Source organism: Oncorhynchus tshawytscha, linkage group LG09, assembly GCF_018296145.1.
Source record: "Oncorhynchus tshawytscha isolate Ot180627B linkage group LG09, Otsh_v2.0, whole genome shotgun sequence".
Lineage (NCBI taxonomy): Eukaryota > Metazoa > Chordata > Actinopteri > Salmoniformes > Salmonidae > Oncorhynchus > Oncorhynchus tshawytscha.
Window position 1 is genome coordinate 12,816,707 of NC_056437.1, and position 23,736 is coordinate 12,840,442.

General features: G+C 41.0%; 1 protein-coding gene across 1 annotated transcript in view; it reads right to left on the reverse strand.

Annotated features, from left to right (window-relative positions):
- The window catches only part of LOC112237829 (SH2 domain-containing protein 3C-like), a 142,845-nt gene that overhangs the window by 68,767 nt on the left and 50,342 nt on the right, over nucleotides 1–23,736 (reverse strand). The window contains exon 3 of the mRNA XM_042326547.1: nucleotides 6,225–6,264. Within this exon, the coding sequence (XP_042182481.1) occupies nucleotides 6,225–6,264 (40 nt within the window). The remainder of the gene's footprint in view (nucleotides 1–6,224; nucleotides 6,265–23,736) is intronic.

A 23,736-nucleotide genomic window follows, 5' to 3' on the forward strand; every position in this document is an offset into this window, starting at 1 on the left:
CGTCTCATCGATGTGGATAGGGGTGTGTTCCCCCCTCCCTGTTTCCTGTAGTCCACGATCAGCTACTTGGTCTTGCTGATGTTGAGGGAGAGGTTGTTGCTCCAGCACCACACTGCCAGGTCACTGACCTCCACACTGTTGGATGACTCATCGTCCCTGTGGGGCCCCGGTGTTAAGGGTCAGCATGGTGGAGGTGATGTTGCCTACCCTCACCACCTGGGGTCAGCCTGTCAGAAAGTCCAGGATCCAGTTTCAGAAGGAAGGGTTCACACACAGGTGGTGATAATGGTGTTGAACGCTGAGCTGTAGTCAATGAACAGCATTCTCACGTAGGTATTCCTCTTATCTAGTTGAGTGAGGGAAGTTGAGGGAAATTTAGATTGCGTCGTCTATGGATGGATCTGTTGGGGAAGTCTTACTATTTGGAGTGGGTCTAGGGTGGCTGGAATGGTGGAGTGAATGTGTGCGATAACCAGCCTCTCAAAGAACTTCATGATTACAGATGTGAGTGCTACAGGGTGGTAGTCATTGTGGCATGAAGCCTTAGAGTTCTTGAGAACAGGAATGATGGTGGTAGGTTTAAAACATGGGGAGATTACAGACTGGGACAAGGAGAGGTTGAAAATGCCAGCTGTTCTACGCATGCTCTGAGAATTCACCCTGAAATACCGTAGGGGCCCACGGCCTTGCGGGTGTTGACCTGATTAAAAGACCCTTCTTATGTCGGCCTCGGAGAGCGAGATCCCCCAGTTCTCTGGGTCGGTGACGGCGCTCACGCCAGGCTTGTTGTTGTTGTCAAAGCGTGCATAAAACACATTTTTTTGGTCTGGTAGAGAGGCATACAGTAGCTGCTGCTAGACCTGCATTCACCTGGCTCAGTCGGTTCTTCTCTGGGCTCAGTCGGTTCTTCTCTGGGCTCAGTCTGTTCTTCTCTGGGCTCAGTCTGTTCTTCTCTGGGCTCAGTCTGTTCTTCTCTGGGCTCAGTCTGTTATTCTCTGGGCTCAGTCTGTTATTCTCTGGGCTCAGTCTGTTATTCTCTGGGCTCAGTCTGTTATTCTCTGGGCTCAGTCTGTTATTCTCTGGGCTCAGTCTGTTATTCTCTGGGCTCAGTCTGTTATTCTCTGGGCTCAGTCTGTTATTCTCTGGGCTCAGTCTGTTATTCTCTGGGCTCAGTCTGTTATTCTCTGGGCTCAGTCTGTTATTCTCTGGGCTCAGTCTGTTATTCTCTTGGCTCAGTCTGTTATTCTCTGGGCTCAGTCTGTTATTCTCTGGGCTCAGTCTGTTCTTCCTGGCTCAGTACTGTTTAGTGTACAGTGCAATGTGGTAAGTGGAGGAAACCCAATACTATAAGAGGCATGTTAGCAAGTCCAGCCCAGTCAATTTAAACTCCCTCAGATCAATAACTCTGTGTTGTTGTTTTTGTCGCACTGCTATGCTTCATCTTGGCCAGGTTGCAGTTGTAAATGAGAACTTGTCGTCAACTGGCCTACCTGGTTAAATAAAGGTGAAATAAAAATAAAATAAAATGGAGACGCAGGGCTAATTCAATCTGTGACGCAGGAATATGCTCCTGAGAGAGGTCATCTCTCTCTCGCTAACTACCCCCTCACTACTGCCTTACCCCCTCCCTACTCCTCCACCCCTAACTACCCTCCTACACCCGCACTACCCCCCTACCCCCTAACTTCCCCCCTACCACCCTAATCCCTCACTACTCCCCAACAACAGCTCTACTGCCTCACTACCCCTCTAACCCCCTACCCCCTTATTACCCACTACCCTCCTAACCCCTCACCCCCCTCTTCTTGAATAGACTAAAATGAACAGCTTTGTATGAGTAAAAAAAAACATGGCATGCTAACTCCATCCTGGTGGCGCAGTGGACTAATTCCATGAATAGAGAATAAAACAAAATAGGTTTGAATCTCACTGACACCGTGCCATAATAATAAAGAAATGTATCTGCATGATTAATGCCTAAGAAAATGAGTTCAAAACAGTTAGCAGTCTTATTGAAAGATGTTCTTAATGTTATTTAATTACCTTCAAATAACCTACCATTTTTGTCCTCAGAACGTTAATAAATCCTCCCAAGAAAACTTTCAGGAACCATAGTAAAACATTCTCAGAACCTCCCTGCTACCTAAAAATGTATGTTCCCAAAGCAAGGAAAACATTCACTTCCGTTTAAAAAAAGTTCAGTTTTACCAGTCGTATGGCTTCGTTCCCAGAACCAATGAGTAACCAAAAACGTACTTTCTCACAACTTCCTAGGATCCAAATGTGCTAGCTGGGACACCCGAAAAATGTGCGCACACACACAGACACACTGATGGGGTGTGTCTGTGTAAACCACCAGTGTGCCGTGTGCCATATATATGTTAATTAACTGCATAGAAAAATGCCCCACCTCTCCCTCCAGACCCACACCATCCAACAGAAGATATGGTTTCAGAGGCAGCCTGTCTCTGTGATTTCATGCTAAAACACAGACATGCAGTACATACAGACCATATTCATATACACTACTGGTCAAAAGTTTGGACAGACCTTCTCATTCAAGGGTGTTTATTTTTACTATTTTCCACATTGTAGAATAATGGGAAATATGAAAAAACACATATGGAATCATGTGTTAAACAAATCAAAATATATTTTATATTTGAGATTCTTCAAATAGCCACCCTTTGCCTTGATGACAGCTTTGCACGCTGATTGTCCGTAGAGCTTCGAGACAGGATTGTTTTGAGGCAAAGATCTGGGCTACCAAAGAATGTCTGCAGCATGGAAGGTCCCCAAGAAATCAGTGGCTTCCATCATTCCTAAATGGAAGAAGTTTAGAACCACCAAGACTCTTTCTAGAGCTGGCCGCCCGGCCAAACTAAGCAATCGAGAGAGAAGGGACTTGGTCAGGGAGGTGACCAAGAACCCGATGGTCACTCTGACAGAGCTCTAGAGTTCCTCTGTGTAGACCTTATATAGACAGGTGTGTGCCTTTCCAAATCATGTCCAATTAATTTAATTTACCTCAGGTGGACTCCAATCAAGTTGTAGAAACATCAAGGATAATTAATGGAAATGGATGCACCTGAGCTCAATTTTGAGTCACATAGCAAAGGGTCTGAATACTTATATATATTATATTTATTTATATCATTTTTTATTGTTAATAAATTAGCAAAATTTTCTAAACTTGTTTTGGCTTTGTCATTATGGGGTATTGTGTGTAGATTGCTGAGGATTTAAAAAAATAATATTTTTAGAATAAGGCTGTAATGTAATAACATGTGGAAAAGGGGAAGGGGTCTGAATACTTTCTGAATGCACTATATATATATATGATTTTTCAATGACTACCTCATCTCTGTACCCCACACATACAATCATCTGTAAGGTCCCTTAGTCAAGCAGTGAATTTCAAACACAGAATCACAAAGACCAGGGAGGTTTTCCAATGACTCACAAAGGGCACCTATTGGTATTTGTGTAAAAAAATAAAAAAATAAACAGACATTGAATATACCTTTGAGCATGGTAACTAAGATCCCATGGCACATACGAATAGGGGTGTTAACCCCGGTGTCCTGGCTAAATTCCCAATCTAACCCAAATCAAATCAGTCACAGTCACATACACATGGTTAGCAGATGTTAATGCGAGTGTAGCGAAATGCTTGTGCTTCTAGTTCCGACAATGCAGTAATAACCAACAAGTGATCTAACTAACAATTCCACAACAACTACCTTATACACAAAAGTGTAAAGGGATGAAGAATATGTACATAAAGATATATGAATGAGTGATGGTACAGAACGGCATAGGCAAGATGCAGTAGATGGTATCGAGTACAGTATATACATATGAGATGAGTAATGTAGGGTATGTAAACATATTAAGTGGCATTGTTTAAAGTGACTAGTGATACATTTTTTACATAAATGTTTCTATTATTAAAGTGGCTAGAGATGAGTCAGTATGTTGGCAGCAGCCACTCAATGTTAGTGATGGCTGTTTAACAGTCTGATGGCCTTGAGCTGTTTCTCAGTCTCTCGGTCCCAGCTTTGATGCACCTGTACTGACCTCACCTTCTGGATGATAACGGGGTGAACCCTCAAACCATCCTGGTCACCTAGTCATCCCCAGTTTACAATTGGCTCATTCATCCCCCTCCTCTCCCCTGTAACTATTCCCCAGGCTGTTGCTGTCAATGAGAATGTGTTCTCAGTCAACTCACCTGGTAAAATAAGGATAAAATAAAAATGAATAAATAAATGATGAATTACACTTTGGATCATGTATCACCCAGTCATTACAAAGATACAGGCGTCCTTCCTAACTCAGTTGCCGGAGAGGGGAAAAAAAAAAACAGTTAGGGATTTCACCGTGAGGCCAATGGTGATTTTAAAACGGTTACAGAGTTTAATGGCTGTGATTGATAGGAGAAAACTGAGGATGGATCAACAACATTGTAGTTACTCCACAATACTAACCTAAATGACAGAGTGAAAAGAAGGACGCCTCTACAGAATACAAATATTCCAAAACATTTGAGGTGACTCCAATTTAGTTATTGTGTGTGTGTGTGTGTGTATGTGTGTGTGTGTGTCACAACATCAGGGTCACATTCTCCCTCTAACCTCTATTGTGGTTAGAACCCCAGAAACCAGGTGTACACCCCCACCTACTGGCCTGATCCAGAACCTCACCTCTCTACTGGTTTGATCCAGAACCTCAACTACCTACTGGCCTTATCCTGAGCCTCACCTACCTACAGGCCTGGTCTAGAACCTCACCTACCTACTGGCCTGATCCAGAACCTCACCTACCTACTGGCCTGGTCCAGAACCACAGCTACCTACTGGCCTGGTCCAGAACCACAGCTACCTACTGGCCTGGTCCAGAACCACAGCTACCTACTGGCCTGGTCCAGAACCACAGCTACCTACTGGCCTGGTCCAGAACCACAGCTACCTACTGGCCTGGTCCAGAACCACAGCTACCTACTGGCCTGGTCCAGAACCACAGCTACCTACTGGCCTGGTCCAGAACCACAGCTACCTACTGGCCTGGTCCAGAACCACAGCTCCAGAACCACAGCTACCTACTGGCCTGGTCCAGAACCACAGCTACCTACTGGCCTGGTCCAGAACCACACCCACCTACTGGCCTGGTCCTTAACCACACCCACCTACTGGCCTGGTCACGAACCACATCCAACACATTGGCCTGGAACCTAGAAGTGCTGAAGCAGCGCTGTTAACTTTGGATTCAATTTCCTTAATGGCATAATTAATTAGTCTAAACGCTGAGAGAGACTTCTGAAATGGGCCTAACTGCAGAAGCACAGGGGTATAATCACCTAGAATTACATTTCAAAGACCACATTGCAATGATAGTCCAATATAACTAAAGTGCTTTTTTAAATAAAAGACCCTTCAGTATAAATGATCCAGATCTAAAATGAATTCTACACAGTCGTATATTATGATTAGTGAAGCCACTTTAACACTTTAAGCGTAGAGACTTATTTAAATCTACATTAAACACAAAACAAGAAAGTATTTGGAGAGTTTGAAGTGTGTAATCCACAAACACCATCCAACCCATCCAACCCATCCAACCCTAGCAGAGAGGCGAGCAGAGCGGTGAAACCACTGAGTAACATTACAAACACGGTCGCTGCAGTCAGGAGCTTACATGAATACAGCTCCCCTTAAACCTCACGACGAAGCCAAAGCAGATCAACACACTGGTCCCCCATAACCACACTAGAGGTATCAACACATTCAACTCACACTGATACTAAATGGTAGGGCTCGGACGGTACCTGTATCGCAATATGTTTTCCATGGCAGAAATGAAAACACGAAGCAGACCAAACTCTTTGGTCCTCTAAAAACTTGCTGTATGTAAAATATTGTGTGCTATATTATTATATATATACTGTAGCTTGGAAAATAAATACATGTGACTTTGGATGACAACATAATGATGTCTGTTTCCAACATCAGGGCTGTTTTCTTAAGGAAGATGTATCCGCTTCGTGTTTCCTTTGCTTGCCGCACTCACTAACTGGTCACCACTGCTTAGATGGGTTTTTATCTCCCAATCCCTTCCTTTTCTCAGATGCTGTGTGGACTGCTGAAGCCTTCTGAGTAGGGCCACTGACACTAGCAGAACCAGCATAGACAGACAGGAGGGAGAAGGAAAGAAATGTGTCTTACCTTGACATATTCACCCTGGCTGTCTGTTGGGTCCATGTGGCTGTTTTGAAGAGGACAGAGAGAATTGTATCAATATATTATTAGTCCAATGTGTGCAGAATGAAGACTGATAACCCTATACTGTGCTATATACAATAAGCCTATTCCCCATGGAAGTGCTACAGGGTGTTGAACATGCTTTATATCAGGGGATAAGAGATCACATAGCATGCTTCATTGTGGAGGAGTATGAGCCCTCAAATCTCAAGGTCTCTAGAACATTACCACATAACTCACACTTTGCATAGAGAGAGACCAAACGTCAAGGCCCCACGGTGGAGCTGGGAGGAGACATACGTTATAGGCCCCACGACGCAGCTGTAGCCCCCACAGCGCAGCTAGATCATATAACCCTGCCCATCAGAGAGGGTAATTACATGCCCACTGAGGACAGAGTTTCAAAACCCTGTTATTTCTCACAGTCCACACACACAGCCAAACACTCACGGACATGCATACGCTCTCTCACACACACACACACACACACACACACACACACACACACACACACTTTAAATGTCCTGGTTCCCACAGCGGAGTTGTATGCCCAGTCAGTCATATTACATTACATTGCAAAAGCCCTATGGCGGAGCTACATCGCACATGTTCACTGTGAAACAAGATCAAAGAGTCCCATGACAGAGCAGAGCAGGGCAGGGCAAGAATGGGAATCTGATAGGTCCTGTGGTGGAGGCATGGATCTTGACTGGGAATGTTATATAGGCCCCACGGTGGAGCTTGATTACATTCCACATCATAGGCAAAAAGATAGATAAACTTGGATTTTTCTGCAAGGACATATAGAGGATATACTACTAGATACTACCCACCACAACTGAACCTTCACTCCAAATCAAAACCTACAACCTGATTTTGGACAAAATGACATGCTACTGCTACCAAAGATCCTTATTTCCAAGGTATATACAGCAAATGAACGATTAGCAAAAGAAGCACAAGAACCCTGAAAACACCATGCGACCTGGAACTGAGTGAGTAATGTTCAGTCTGAAGCTACTTTTAAAGCCAAGAAGAAAAATGATATATTTGACTTTATAAGGACTGAATGCTAAGTTCAGGCTACCAAGCTTGCTAGGACAGAACAGATCCGGCTGCAACTTCAATTTCCACTGAGGTGTGAAGTGAGAGGTGTCAAAGCCCTTGAGCCCAACAATGGCAGGAGAGTTTCACAGCTTCCCCCAACCATATGCAGAGGCCTTTGAAGCCCCCTCTCTGTGCATGGGTCATTACAATACAGTAGCCACTGGATTCATCTCTATTTTGAACTGATAAGCAGCCAGGACACTTCAAATGTAAATTACCTCAATAAGAAACAATATTTTTGAATTGATCACATCAGAAGATATCCCTCCTTGCAATCTCCAAAATACAACAACCACAGGACAACTTTGTTTGGACGTCGTAAAGGACCATTTGCCGAAACTGAAGAGATATATCTAGCTAACAACTTCCTTTTCCACATGGAAAAAAATGGTGGACAGAGACTTGCTAGCTACATTAGCTGGGATTTTCTACAATGAATCTGCCTCCCGAAGAAAAAAGGTTACTGTACTTTACATTACAATTCATATTTTTGACCAATTTTAATTTTTACTTCACTACATTCCTAAAGACAATTATGAACTTTTTACTCCATATATTTTCCCTGACACCCAAAAGTACATGTTACATTTTGAATGCTTAGTAGGACAGGAAAATTGCCTAATTCACACACTTATCAAGAAAACATCCCTGGTCATCCCTACTGCCCCCTGGGAGATATGTATACGGTCTATAGCTAAAAAAGTAATACTAAGTGTATGTTGTGTAGTAAGCTGTTAGTAGTCCATGTGTCTCACCCTAATAATTTGGTCCTTCCCTCTCAAAACTTAGCCTACTGTTCTGGCACATGTAGCCTATAGCCTGTTTTAGAGAAATGTAATCATAGAATATTGTAAGAGCTTTCATTGTCTGCTTGTATGACTCCTTTATTTATCATACGGTTCTGACTTGGTGTACAGGGAGAATAGTGTAAGAACGGCCTATGTTATTTTAAAAATGTATTTCACCTTTATTTAACTCGACAAGTCAGTTAAGAACAAATTATTATTTACAACGACGGCCTACCCCGGCCAAACCCGGACGACGCTGGGCCAATTGTGCACCGCCCTGTGGGACTCCCAATCCCTGCCGGTTGTGATACAGCCTGCATTATGAATTCTGTCGCTGTACATTTCAAGTGCTGAACAAATAGTGATATTGACTATGTTCGTCCTAGCTCGCTCATTAATGTCTTAAATCAAAATTACAGATTGCCTCTTATCAACTCGTCGTACATCTCAATTGTCAGTAGAAATCCCATTTGTTTAAGCAAATCAGCCATACCAGCTATGTTTTTTGAAAGGCAGTAAATGAGGCTGAATGAACTGTTTTGCTGCCTGACAACGCTCTGCTGGTATGCAGGTGTAGCAGTGGTAACGATTCACTCAATGGAGTTGAAAAAATAGCTGTTGTTGGGACAGCTTTATGTAGGCCCTAACAGTTTGTGGGCATAGTGTGTCACTGTTATAGTGCAATTAATGTATTGTTTAGTGTTGTGTAGTGGCTTTGCTGACATGCATGTACATGTTGTTGTTGGTGAGTTTACCCCACCAAGATTTACATGCTAAAATCGCCACTGCATACCAGACAGACACAAAGAAAGACCCAGCTGGGGTTCCATCTATGGTTCAGTGGTCATCAATCACTCTTACTATCTCATAAAGTCTCCTACTATAGCCTAGGGTGGTCTAGTGGTCTAAGTCGCTGCCTACTGTGAATATATAGAGCTATGGGATGGGTTCACATCTGGCTCACTGCTATCTCTTCTATTTTTCACTTCTAACTCTCTAAAACAAAATGTACAAAGACATAACAACGAATAGTCTCCTACTGCAGCGACTTAGACCACCCTAGTTGGTTGTTCGTGCACAGCCAATAAAATTAGGCCACCATGGTTAAGATCAGTTGTGTAAAATACTTTATAGTACTACTTAAGTCCTTTCATTTGTGTATCTTTCCTTACTTTACTATTTATATTTTGGACAACTTATATATTTTTACTGCACTACATTCCTAAAGAAAATAATGTACTTTTTACTGCATACATTTCCCCTGACACCCAAAAGTACTCGTAACATTTTGAATGCTTAGCTGGACAGGAAAATGGTCAAATTCACACTCTTATCAGGAGAACATCCCTGGTCATTCCTACTTTCTCTGATCTCGCAGACTCACTAAACAGACATGCTGTCACACCCTGATCTGTTTGACCTGTCGTTGTGCTCGTCTCCACCCCCTCTAGGTGTCACTCATCTTCCTCATTATCCCCTGTGTATTTATACCTGTGTTTTCTGTCTGTTGCCAGTTTGTTTTGTTCATCAAGTCTATCATTGGTTTTCCCCTTGTGGCTGGCTTTTCTAAAGTTCCTGTTTTGACCATTCTGCCTGCCCTGACCCTGAGCCTGTCGTTCTGTACCTTATGGACTCTGATCTGGATTACAGACCTCTGCCTGCCCTGACCCTGTCGTTCTGTACCTTATGGACTCTGATCTGGATTACTGACCTCTGCCTGCCCTGACCCTGAGCCTGTCGTTCTGTACCTTATGGACTCTGATCTGGATTACAGACCTCTGCCTGCCTGCGGTCCTGTACCTTGTCCCACTGGATTACTGACCTCTGCCTGCCCTGACCCTGAGCCTGTCGTTCTGTACCTTATGGACTCTGATCTGGATTACTGACCTCTGCATGCCTGCGGTCCTGTACCTTGTCCCACTGGATTACTGACCTCTGCCTGCCTGCGGTCCTGTACCTTGTCCCACTGGATTACTGACCTCTGCCTGCCTGCGGTCCTGTACCTTGTCCCACTGGATTACTGACCTCTGCCTGCCTGCGGTCCTGTACCTTGTCCCACTGGATTACTGACCTCTGCCTGCCCTGACCCTGAGCCTGTCATTCTGTACCTTATGGACTCTGATCTGGATTACTGACCTCTGCCTGCCCTGAGCCTGTCGTTCTGGACCTTGTCCCACTGGATTACTGACCTCTGCCTGCCCTGACCCTGAGCCTGTCGTTCTGTACCTTGTCCCACTGGATTACTGACCTCTGCCTGCCTGCCCTGACCTTGTCCCACTGGATTACTGACCTCTGCCTGCCTACCTTGTCCCACTGGATTACTGACCTCTGCCTGCGGTCCTGACCTTGTCCCACTGAGCCTGCCCTGACCCTGAGCCTGTCATTCTGTACCTTATGGACTCTGATCTGGATTACTGACCTCTGCCTGCCCTGAGCCTGTCGTTCTGGACCTTGTCCCACTGGATTACTGACCTCTGCCTGCCCTGACCCTGAGCCTGTCGTTCTGTACCTTGTCCCACTGGATTACTGACCTCTGCCTGCCTGCGGTCCTGTACCTTGTCCCACTGGATTACTGACCTCTGCCTGCCTGCGGTCCTGTACCTTGTCCCACTGGATTACTGACCTCTGCCTGCCTGCGGTCCTGCCTTGTCCCACTGGATTACTCCTGCCTGCCTGCGGTCCTGTACCTTGTCCCACTGGATTTACTGACCTCTGCCTGCCTGCGGTCCTGTACCTTGTCCCACTGGATTACTGACCTCTGCCTGCCTGCGGTCCTGTACCTTGTCCCACTGGATTACTGACCTCTGCCTGCCCTGACCCTGAGCCTGTCATTCTGTACCTTATGGTCCCATCTGGATTACTGACCTCTGCCTGCCCTGAGCCTGTCGTTCTGTACCTTGTCCCACCTGACCTCTGCCTGCCCTGACCCTGAGCCTGTCGTTCTGTACCTTGTCCCACTGGATTACTGACCTCTGCCTGCCCTGACCCTGAGCCTGTCGTTCTGTACCTTGTCCCACTGGATTACTGACCTCTGCCTGCCCTGACCCTGAGCCTGTCGTTCTGTACCTTGTCCCACTGGATTACTGACCTCTGCCTGCCCTGACCCTGAGCCTGTCGTTCTGTACCTTATGGACTCTGATCTGGATTACTGACCTCTGCCTGACCTTGACCTGTCATTCTGCCTGCCCCCTGTACTAATATTAAACTTTTGTTACTTTGACAATGTCTGCATCTGGGTTTTTCCTAAAACGTGATACATGCTTCATTTGTAAATGATGTTGGAATGTGCCCATGACTATCTGTAAATTCAAAGAAAATGGTGCCGTCTGGTTCGCTTAATATAAGGAATTTGAAATGATTTTACTTCTTATATATAAGTATATTTAAAACCAAATATTTGTTGACTTTTACTCAAGTAGTATTTTACTGGGTTGCTTTCATGTTTACTTGAGTCATTTTCTATGAAGGTATCTTTAGTTTTACTCAAGTATGACAATTGTGTACATTTCCCCCACTGGTGAAGGTATGTAACCATGTATACACCCATGCCTCTTCCTCTTCCTGTTGTACACTCATTTACATACTGCCACATAAAGAATCCTGTTAATTGTTTACCTTGTTTAAACCTCTGTATATTTCCATAGTGTTTCTCATAGTCAACAGACATAGTACAACCCCCTACCGAGACAATATAGAGAACATACATTCCTTCCTGATGTTTTAAACTAATTGCTCCTTAGCAAAAAGCAATTGATCAAGCAACAATTTAGCTAGGACTGTCTGGGAAGGGAAAATGGAAAACTCGCTGTTATTGGCAGAGGTTTGGAACTCTTTCTCATTGGTCTCAACTAATTTGTCATCAGGCAGACCAAAACTCCATCCCACCAAAACAAGTGAAATTTCATTATTTTCTCAATTTCACAGAATTATTCCAACTTCATCACACGGAAATATATATATATAAAGCACAGGAAAATGAAAATGATGTTTTTGACTGCACTGGGTTACTTCCTGAATTGACTAAATTGAAATAGATTTGATCCCAACACTGGTGGGAACATTATTTTACCTGGAGGTCTAGGAGAAGGATTGGTTTAGATAATTAGCCTAGTGTTGTCGAGCCTCATTCTATAAATAACTTAATCTTGTCTCCATAGAGATAGCTTTCTTTGTTAACAAAGTGTGTTCTTGTCCCTGCGGTTTACCTCAGAAAGGGACTTTTATATCATCCTGCCTGGATATAATACTAGGATTAACAGGAGGTACTGGGGATAGTTATCATCCTGCCTGGATATAATACTAGGATTAACAGGGGGGACTGGGGAGAGTTATCATCCTGCCTGGATATAATACTAGGATTAACAGGAGGTACTGGGGATAGTTATCATCCTGCCTGGATATAATACTAGGATTAACAGGGGGGACTGGGGAGAGTTATCATCCTGCCTGGATATAATACTAGGATTAACAGGGGGGACTGGGGAGAGTTATCATCCTGCCTGGATATAATACTAGGATTAACAGGGGGGACTGGGGAGAGTTATCATCCTGCCTGGATATAATACTAGGATTAACAGGAAGTACTGGGGATAGTTATCATCCTGCCTGGATATAATACTAGGATTAACAGGAAGTACTGGGGATAGTTATCATCCTGCCTGGATATAATACTAGGATTAACAGGGGGGACTGGGGAGAGTTATCATCCTGCCTGGATATAATACTAGGATTAACAGGAGGTACTGGGGAGAGTTATCATCCTGCCTGGATATAATACTAGGATTAACAGGGGGTACTGGGGATAGTTATCATCCTGCCTGGATATAATACTAGGATTAACAGGGGGACTGGGGAGAGTTATCATCCTGCCTGGATATAATACTAGGATTAACAGGGGGACTGGGGAGAGTTATCATCCTGCCTGGATATAATACTAGGATTAACAGGGGGACTGGGAGAGTTATCATCCTGCCTGGATATAATACTAGGATTAACAGGGGGACTGGGGAGAGTTATCATCCTGCCTGGATATAATACTAGGATTAACAGGGGTAACAGGGGGGACTGGGGAGAGTTATCATCCTGCCTGGATATAATACTAGGATTAACAGGGGGGACTGGGGAGAGTTATCATCCTGCCTGGATATAATACTAGGATTAACAGGGGGACTGGGGAGAGTTATCATCCTGCCTGGATATAATACTAGGATTAACAGGGGGGACTGGGGAGAGTTATCATCCTGCCTGGATATAATACTAGGATTAACAGGAAGTACTGGGGAGAGTAGGCTTGTTGGAGACAACAGACACACTAACAGACCAGTACAGTCACAATATATGAATGCTATTCAAAGGTTTTGACTTGGTTCTATGTAGTGATCAATTCAAACACACACGCACGCAGCCATGCACCCACGTGCACTCCCTAACACGGAGGTCGCACAAACACAGACTGACATACACACAGTTATATTGGATCCTTAAATCCTACTGTGATAACTGATAAGGCAAATTCACAGTGGATTTAATAGAGGGAAAAGTGGAGAGAGAGACAGAGACAAAGAGAGACAGTGAGACAAAGAGACAAAGAGACAAAGAGAAAGAGAGACAAAGAGACAAAGACAAGAGAGACAAAGAGCAAATTACAGTGGATTTAATAGAGACAAGTGGAGAGAGAGAGAAGGAGACAGAGAGAAAGAGACAGAGACAAGGACAAAGAGAGAGAGACAGAGACAAAGAGACAAAGACAAGAGAGAGAGACAAGAGAGACAAAGAGAGAGAGACAAGAGAAGACATCAGAGACAAGAGACAAAGAAAGAACACTAGGAAGACAACAGGAGACAGAGACAGAGGGAGAGACAAAGACAAGAGAGCCTGAGACAGAGACAAGAGACAAAGACAAAGAGAGACAGGGGACAAAGAAAAAGAGAGAGAAAGACAAAAGAAGAGAAGAAACAAAAGAGAGAGATTCAAAAAGAACGAGAGAAAAAAAAAAGTGAAGAAAAACGAGAAAGAAAAGAAGAAAGAAGACAAAGAAAGAAAGAGAGAGAAAGAAGAGAGAAAAGAAAGACGAGAGAGAGAGAAGAAGAGAGAGAGGAAGAGAAGCGAAGAAAGAAGGAAGAAAGAGAGAGAGAGAGAGACAAAGAAAAGAGAGAAAACGAAGAAAGAGAAAGATGGAGAGAGAGAAAGAAGAACAGAGAAGAGAGAGACAAGAAGAACGAAGAGAGAAAACGAGAAGAGGAAAACGAGAAGAGAGAAGGCGAGAGAAGAGGAGAAGAAGAGAAGAACAAAGAGAGAGAGAAGAGAGAGACAGAGACAAAGAGAGAGAGAGAAGAGAGACAGAGAATGTCAAAGGAACCAGAGAAAGAGACAAGAGAGACAGAGAGAGAAAGAAAAGAGACAAAGAGACATGGAGAAGAGAGAGGAAATGGAAAGAAGTGGACAGAGAGAAAGAGAGAAGAGAGACAGAGACAAAGAGAAGAGACAAGAGACAGAGAGAGAGAAGACAGAGAAGAGAGAGAAAGAGAAGAGAGAAAGAGAGAAAGAGAGAGACAAGAAGAAGAGAGAGAAGAGAAAGAGAGAAGAGAAAAGAGAAGAGAAAAAGAGAAAGAGAAGAGAAGAAGAGAGAGGAAAGAAGAAGAAGAAGAAGAACAAGAGAGAAGAAGAGAACCTCCTGAGAGAAAAGAATGCAGATGAAAGAAAGAAAAGAAGAAGAAGAAAAAGAGAAAGAAAGAGAAGAGCTCCACATCTCACTGTGAGACGTTTCCTCTCAACATAGTGGAAACGTCTCAGAAGAGAGAGAAAGAGAAGAAGAGAAGAGCAAGAGAAAGAAAGAGCCTGAAGAAGAGAAGAGAAGCAGAAAGAAAGCTCTGAGAGAAGAAAACACAGAGAAGAGAGAGAAGACAAACACTCAGACAGAAAAAGGAGAAGAGAAGACAGAGTTGATTAAGAATGGAATAGATTCTAGCTTATTTGAGGAATAGAATAGATGAGAAGTGAAGAGTGGCTAAACATGATTTCAGAGAGAAGAATGAGAGAGAAATCAGGAAGTCAGAAGACAGAGAAAGAAGATAGTAGACAGAGAAATAGAAAAGAAGAAAGCTCAGAAGTAGAAGACAGAGAAGAAGGACAGAGAGAGAGGAGAGAATTCCCTAGAGCTCTGAGAAGAGAGAACAGAGAGAAAGGCAGAGAGTCCAAAAAAGACAAGATAAAGAAACAGAAGGAAGACAAAGAGAGACAGAAGATGAGAAGAAAGAAAAAGAAAGAGACAGAGAAAAGACAGAGAGAAGAACAGAGAAAGGAACAGAGAGAAGAAGCAGCTGAGAAGAGAAGAAGAGAGACAAAAGGAAAGGGAAGAAAGATCAAGACAGAAAAGACTAGAAATTCATTCACAGAGAGGAGAGGAAGACAGCATCAGTCAGAGACAGAAATTAGAAAAGTTTTGACAAGAATATGTAAGAGAAAGATCTTTAGACACAAATTTCCCAGAAGAATTTAAAGGAACATAAATTAAGATGAACTTTAAGAGAAGGACAGGAAAAGACAGAGGTTGACAGGTCTGCGGAAGAGGGAGAGACATTGGAGAGACAGACAGAGGAAAGGGAGAACAGAGAAGATGGACAAACAATTTGGAGGAGTTTCTGGTTAGTGAGTTTGGACCAAGGAGGAAACAATCTAGGAAAGAGACAGAAAAGGAGAGGGAAGAAAACCTCATAGGACAGATCCTAAAGAGTGGGAGAAAGACAAGAGAAAGAAGATTCAAAGAAACAGAGAACGAGAGCTAAAACAAAGGAAGTTGGGAGAGAGAAAGAGCCAACAAGAGAAGAACCAGAACAAAAAGAAAACAGGGGAAGAAAGAAGGAAATCCAGAACCGAACAGGAAGGGAGTCGAAGGATAGGACCACGGGAGAGGACACTGACGTTACCAAAGAGAAGGACAAGTCAAAAACAAAGAAGACGCAGATGGAGAGCTAAGAAAGAGAGTGGAAACATATAGAAAAGTGGTTTCTAGGATAAAGGACAATGAGTTCAGAGAAAGAAGACATCTCAAATGGGACCTAGAATAAGAAAGAAGGAACTTCCAATGGAAATGCTATACTATTACTATTTTACTCTGGGACAATAGAAATACAATCTCATCCTCGATAATGAAAAAAGAAAAAGAACAGTGATCAATTCTTAATAATGAAAAAGTGAAAAGAATTATTCTAAAAAGGATCCATGAGCAAAGTAAAGGTTGAAATGCAAAGTAAAGGTCAAGAAAGTCTCCAACGCTGGGTGAAAAAAACGGAGTCTCTTACTCCGGAAAGAAAGAAAACAAAAAATGTGTGTGCTCGTCTCCGTCCTGCTCTCCCTCCCTAGTTTATACAAAGTTTACATCGCTCGTTACATTCCCCATGACAATGAAGTCAAAATGACAATTCTGAAGAGAATATGTCAAGAGAGAGAAGAAAAGAAAGAAGAGAAGAAGAAAGAGAAGAAGAAAGAAAGAAAGAAAGAAATTCCCTCAAGCTCTCTCTGTGAAACAAGAAAACGAAGAGAGAGAAAAAAGAAGGGAGAAAGAGAAGAAGAATCAAGAAAAGTGGAAAAAAGAAAAGAAAGAAAGGGTTTAGAAAATAAGAAAGAGAAGAAAGAGAGAAATTTAGTCGGCAAGGAAATGCTCAAGAAAGCCTCAGAATAGAAGTGACTGAGGAGAGAAATAGCTATTTAAAAGAAAAGAAAAGAAAGAAGATAGAAAGATAAAGAAGAAGAAGAAAGAAGAAGAAAAAGAGAAAGAAAGAAAGAAAAAGAAGAAAGAAAAAGAAAGTCAAGAAAAGAAAACAAAAGAAAAAACAACTCTCTGTTTCAAAGCTCTGTGTTGCTCAGAAAGATGTTTGAGAGAGAAGAGAACTGGAGAAGAGGTTTGTTAGTGGCTGTCTGTCTGGAAGAAAGAGAAAAGACTAATGACTGAAAACAAAGGTAAGATGGTCAGAAGAGAAAGAACAAAGATAAAAATCCAAAGGAAAGAAAACTTCAGAAACTAGATGCTACTGGATGACAGGCACAGAGAAGTCAATGGAAAGAAGAGTCTGTGTTCCTGGGCCTGTGTCCCTGGGTTTGGACGACGTGGCTCTGAAATGACGAATCCTGTCTCGACATGGAACCAGAAGAAACAAGACGGAAACGGAAGATATAGGATGAGAAGAATGAGAGAAAGAAAAGGCGAAGAAGAGAGGAGAAGAAAACAAAGAAGAAAACAGAGAAGAAAGAGAAAAGGGAACAAGAGAAAGCGGCGAAGAAGAAGATAAAGGGAACGAAGTGAGAATCGAGAAGGATAGAGAAGATAGAAGGAAGAAGAGCAAGAAGAAGAGAAAGGCAAGAAGAAAGAAAGGGAACAGGATGAAATCGGAGAGAAACGAAAGATAAGAAGGATAAAGAAAAAGAATGAAAGAAGAGAAATCGAAGAGACAAAGAGAGACATCGGCAAGAAACGAAGAATGAAGAGAAGAAGAAGAAAGAAGAGAAAGAAGAAACAGAGAAGAACCGACAAATTCAGCCAGTGAGAAGAACAAAGAGAAACGAGGGAAGAGAAGAGAAGAACACTGATAAACAGAACTGAAACTTGAAAGAGAAAGGAGAACAGAAGAACGAGAAGAACGAGGAAAACAGAAGAATCCAAGATCTCAAAGAAGAGAAACAGAGAAGAAAGTGACGACATGATAATGACAGACACAAGGAAAACATGAGAAGAGAAAAAGACAAAGAGAGAAACAATTGAAGACAGAACAGAATCACAGACACAGAAAACAGAGAGACAGAAAAGCTGAGACGCCTTCAGAGTAGGAACAGACACAGACTGTGTCCCGAACCAGAGAGAAGAAAGATAGGAAATTCTGACAGAGAAGAAGAGGACACAGAAGACAGAAAGAAAACAAGAAAGGAAAGAAGAGAAAGATAAACAAAGAAGAAAGAGAGAAATCAGAGAAAGAAAGAAAACAGAGAGAAAAGAAAGAAAAGAAAGAGAAGAAGAAAGAAGAAGAAAAGAAAGAGAAGAAAGACAAGAAAGAACAAAGAAAGAAAAGAAAGAAGAAAGAAGAAAGACAGAGAAAGAAGAAAGAAAGAAAAAGAAAGAAAGAGAAGAAAGAAAGAAGAAGAAAAGAAGAAGAAGAAGAAAGAAAAAGAGAGACAGAGAGAAAGAGAAGGAGAGAAGAGGTCACAGAGAAGAAGAAGAAAAGGAAGAAAGAAAGAGAAAGAGAGAAGACAAAGAAGGAGAAAACAGAAGGAGAGAAGAGAGAAGAGATAAAAGTGCTGAGAGAAAAAAGAGAAAGAAAAAGAAAAAAGAAGAAACAGATGCAATGAGAGAGAGGAAAGGAAGGAAACTAAGAGGGAAAAGATGAAAAAGAGCACAGAGAGAAAGACTCAAAAACAGATGGAGAGAAAGAGAAGAAATAGATAGACAGAAAGAGAGAAGATGAGAAGAAGAAAGAGAGAAGAATGACAGAAGAAAGAAAAAGAGAGAAAGAAAGAAGAAAGAAGAGAAAGAGAGAGAAGTGTGAGAGAGAAGAAGAGAGAGGGAGAAGAGAGAGAAGAAGAGAGAGAAAGAGAGAGATCTAAAAAGGTGGAGGGAGAGAAGAGAAGAATCCAGTAGAGAGAAGAAGAAGAGGAGAGAAAAGAAGCTGGGAGAGAGAGAGAAGAAAGAAGAAGAGAAGAAAGAAGAGAGAGAAGAGAGAGAAGAAGAGAGAAGAAGAGAGAGAAGAAGACTAGAGAAGAAGAGAGAAGAAAGAGAGACTGAAGAAAGAAGAAGAAAGATGAAAGAAGAGAGAGAAAGAGAGAAGAAGAGAAGAGAGAAGAACAGAAGAGAGAGAAGAAGAGAAGAAAGGAAGAGCAGAAAGAAGAGAGAAGAAAGAGCCAGTATGGGAGAGGAGAAACAGAGACAGAAACAGAGACAGAGAGAGAGGAAGAAAGCAGAAAGGGAGAGAAGAAAGAAGAAGAAAAGAAGAGAGAGAAGAGAAAGAGACAGAGATGAGAGAAAAGAGAGAGAGAAGAAGAAAGAGAGAAGAGAGAGATGAAACTGAGACAAAGAGAGAAAAAGAAGAGAAGGACAGAAGAGAGAAGAGAGAGAAGAAGAAGAAGAAGATAGAAAAAAGAAGAGAAGAAGAGAAGAAGAGAAGAAGAGAGAAGAAGAAGAGAGAGAAGAGAAAGAGAAAGAGAAGAAAAGAGAAGAAGAGAGAAAGAAGAGAGAACAGGAAGAAGAGAGAGAAGAGAAAGAAGAAGAGAAGAAGATAGAGAGAAGAGAGAGAAGAATCAGAGAGAAGAAGAGAAAGAAGAGAGAGCGTTCAGAGAAGAAGGGAGAGAGAAGAAGACAGAGAGAGAAGAGAGAAGAAAGAGCGAGTTCAGAAGAGAGAGAAGAGAGAGGAAGAGAAGAAGAGAGAAGAAGGAGAGAGAAAAGAGAGAAAGAATGAAGAGAGAAGAAGAGAGAGAAAGAAGAGAGGACAGAGACAGAGATATTTTAGACAGAGAAGAGACAGAGACAGAAAGAAGAAGAAGAGAGAAGGAAAAGAAGAAAGGACATTGGGTTTGTGGAAGAAGAAAAGAGAAAAGAGAGAAAAGAAAGAAAAGCAGAAGAGTGAGAGAGAGAAGAAAGAAAGAATTTTGTGATATCAGAAAAGAACGAAGAACATGAGACAGAGAAGAAATCAAAGAACAAGAGAAGAAAGAAGAGATCACCTGTATGACAAGAAGATGGAGAGGAGGAAAAGAGAAGAAGAGAAGAGAGAGAAGAAGAGAGAAGAAATTAGAGAGAAACAGAGAAGAAGAGAGAGAAGAGAGAGAAAAGAGAGAGAAGAAGACAGAAGATAAATAATGAGAAGAAGAAAGAAAGAAGAAGAAAAGAAAACAGAAGAAGAGAGAGGAAGAGAAAGGAAACAGAGAAGAGAAAGAAGAAGAAAGAGAAGAAAGAGAAGAAAAGAAGAGAGAACCTGGAAGAAGAGAGAAGAAAAGAAGAAGAGAAGAAAGAGAAAGAAGAAGAGAAGAAGAAGAAGAAAGAAGAGAGAAATTAGAAGAAAAAGAATGGTAGAAGAAAGAAGAAAAGAAAGAAACAAAATTTGAAAGAAGTTTAAAGAAGAAAATTTTGTTTGAAAGAAGAGACACAATTTTAACAAGACAGAAGAAAGAGGGAAATAAAGAGAAAGACAGAGAGAAAGAAGAAGAAAGAAGAACAGAAGAGAGAAGAAGAAGAAGAAAACAGAAAAAAAAAAGAAAACAAAGAGAGAAAGTGGCTCAAGAGAGACAGGCTAAGAGAGAAAAAGAAGAGAAGAAGGGAGAGAGAAAGAAAAAGCCAGAAGAGAAAAGAAAAAAGGAAAAGATCAGAAGAAGAAGAAGAGAGAGAAAAAAAGAAGAGAAACTAAAGGAAAGAAAAGAAGAGAAGAATCAAAATGTATACTGAGAAGAAGAAATCAAAGATTTGTGAAGAAGAAAGAGAAGAATTTATGAGAAGAGACAGCTCAAAGAGATAAGGGTCAGAGAGAAAGATTGAGAGATAAAGAAGAAGAAGCTTCATTAAAAGAAAAAACTGCTAAGAAACAGTTATTAAAAGAAGAGAGAAGAAAACATAGAGAGGAAGAAAGAGAAAAGAAAGAGAGAAGAGAAAAAGAAGAGAGAATATTAAAGAAGAAAGTTGTATTTCAGAAAAGTGGTCTGAGAGAAGAGTTAGCAGAGAAAGTGAGAAAAGAGATAAACAGGAGAAGAGAAGAGAGTTGAAGAAGAAGAGAGAAGAGAAAGAAAGAGAAGAAAGAGAGAGAAAGAAGAGAGAGAGAACAGAGAGAAAAAGAAAGAAGAGAAGAGAGAGAGAGAAGAAGAGAAGAGAGAAGAGAAGAGAGAGAGAAGAGAGAGAAGGAAGAGAAAGAAGAGAGAGAGAGAGAGGGAGAAAGGAAGAGAGAGAAGAGAGAAAGAAAGAAGAGAGAAGAAGAGAGAGAGAAAGAGAGAGAAAGAAAGAAGAGAAGAGAGAAGAGAAGAGAAGAGAGAGAGAAAAGAAGAAAGAAAGAGAAAGAAAGAAAGAAAAGAGGAAGAAGAGAAAATCTGAAAGAATGAGAAGAGAAAGAAAAGAAAGAAGAAGAAAAGAAAGAAGAAGAAAGAAAGAAGAAGAAGAAAGAGAAAACAGAAGAAAGAAGAGAAGAGAGAAGAAGAAGAAGAAAGAAGAAGAAAGAAGAAGAAGAAAAGAAGAGAAGAAAGAAGAAGAAGAGAAGAGAAGAGAGAAGAAAGAAGAACAAGAGAAGAAAAGAAGAAGAAAGAAGAAAAGAAGAAGACAGAGAGAAAAAAAAGAAGAAAGAGAGAAAAAAAAGAAAAGAAGAAGAGAAGAAAGAAACAGAGGAGAAGAAGAAGGAAAAGAGAGAAGAGAGAGAAAACTTGAAAAGCAGAAAAAGGGAATTAAGAAATGAAAGAAAAAGAAGGGAAAGAAGTGAAAGGAAGAAAGAAATTAGAAGGACACAATGTGGCGAAGAAAGAAAGAGTGTGTGTGCCAGTGTGTCTGAAAAGGACATGTGTATGTATGTCTCTGTCTGAAACAGAGGTGTGTGTGTGAAAGGAAGAATGACTGTGGATAAATTGTCTGTGTGAAAACAGAGGATAATGTATGATATCTAAGAAGAAAACAGAAGAAAAGAAGAAAAAAAACAAGACCAAAATAATGGTAAAGAAAGAAGGAAATATGAAGAAACGCAAAAGAATTAACAGAAACACAAAAGATGCAACAAAAGATGAAAGTAGAAAGAAAGAAGAACAGTGAAGAAAAAAAAGAAAAAAGAAAAAGAAGAGAAGAGAAAAGAAGAATGGAGAAAAGAGAATAGAAGAAAAGAAGAGGAGAGACAAGAGGATGAGTGGAGTGAGAGAAGCAAGAAAGAGAAAGTGGAAAGAAGAATGAGAAAAGAAGAAGAAACAAATGAGCAAGAAGAGAATGAGAAGAGAGAAGAAAAAAGATAAAAAGAGTGAAGAGAAGAAGAAGAAAGAAGAAGAGAAGAGAAGAGAGAAAGAAGAAAGGCTGCAGAAGAATCAAAGAGAGAAGAAAGAAGCTTTAAGAAGTTGCATTGAAAGAGAGAATGAAGAAAAATGAAAGCAATGAAGGTTGGACCATTTAAATGGATAACTGTACAAAAAGATAGATGGTAAGAATAAGAAGAAAAGAAAAAGAGAGAAGAGGAAGTTCAGCCTGAGAAGGGAGTCTGGAAAGAAAGAAGAGAAGGAGATACTAATGAGAGGAGAACACAACATAAGAAAAGAAGAGAGAGATGAGAAGAAGAAGAAGAAGAGAAACAAAGAGAGAAGAAAGAGAAGAGAAAAGAAGAGAGAAAGAAAAGAGAGAAGAGAAGAGAAAGGAAGGAGAAAGAAAGGGAAGAGAGAAAAAGTGAATCAGAGAAGAAAAAGAGAAGAAGAGAAAAAGTGAAGAGAAGAAAACGAGAAGAAGAAAGAGAGAAACGTAAGTAGAGAAGCTAAAGAAGAAAAGAAAGAAGAAGAAGAGAAGAGAGAGAGAGAGAGAGAAGAACAGAGAGAGAGGAGAAGAAAGAAGAGAGAGAACAGCGAGAGAAAACGAGAAAGAAGAGAGAAAAAGAAGAAAGAAAGAAGAAGAAAGAGAGAAGAGAAGAAGAAGAAGAAGAAAGAAAGAGAAGAGAGAAGGCATCGAAGAAACAGAGAAGAGAAGTGAGAAAAGAAAGAGAAAGAAAACAGCAGAGAAAGAAATCGAAGAAAAAGAAGAAAAGAAAGAAGAAGAAAGAAGGAAAGAGAAAACTAGAAGAAAGAAGAGAGAAAGAAAACTGCTCTAGAAGAAGAGAAAGAAGAAGAAAGAAAAAAGAAGAAAAAAACAGAGAATCTAGAAGGAAAAGAAATTCCTGAGGTGAAAGAAGAAGAAGAAGAAAGAAGAAGAGAGAAAGAAGAAAGAAAAGAAAAAGAGAAGAAGAAAGAAGAGAGGAAAGAAGCTAGAGAAGAAGAAGAAGAAAGAACAAAGATTAAGAACCCTGAAAAGATAATAAGAAAGAAAACAGCTGAAGAAGAGTAGAAGAAGAAGAAAGAAGAAAGAAGAAAGAAAAGAAAGAGAAGAAGAAGAAAGAAAACAAAAAGAAGAAGAAAGAAAGAAAGAAGAAGAAAGAAAGATGGAAGAATAAAAAGAAGAAGATGGAAGAAAGAAAAAAAGAAGAAAGAAAAGAAAGAAAAAAGAAAGATTCTAGAAGAAAGAAAGAAAAGAAAACAAAGAAGAAAGAAGAAAAAGAACAAGAAGAAAAGAAGAAAAGAAAAAAGAAAGAAGACAAACTGAAAGAAAGAAGAAGAAAAGATAAAGAACAAAACATGGGTTGGAAAACAAACAAAAAAAAACAAACAAGAAAAGCTCTAGAAAAGGAAATAGAAGAAGAGATGGAAAGAAAAGAGAAGAAGAAAGAAGAAGAAAGAGGAAAGTTTAAACTATCTAGAAGTAAAGTATTCTAATAAAACAGGGAAAGGATAAAGGGAAGGAAGGAAAGTATTCAGGATAAAGGTAAAGAGGATCTAGAAGAGAAGAATAAAGAGTAAAGGCAATAAAACAGGACTGAGAAGAAGAAAAGTATTCTAAAGGCTGT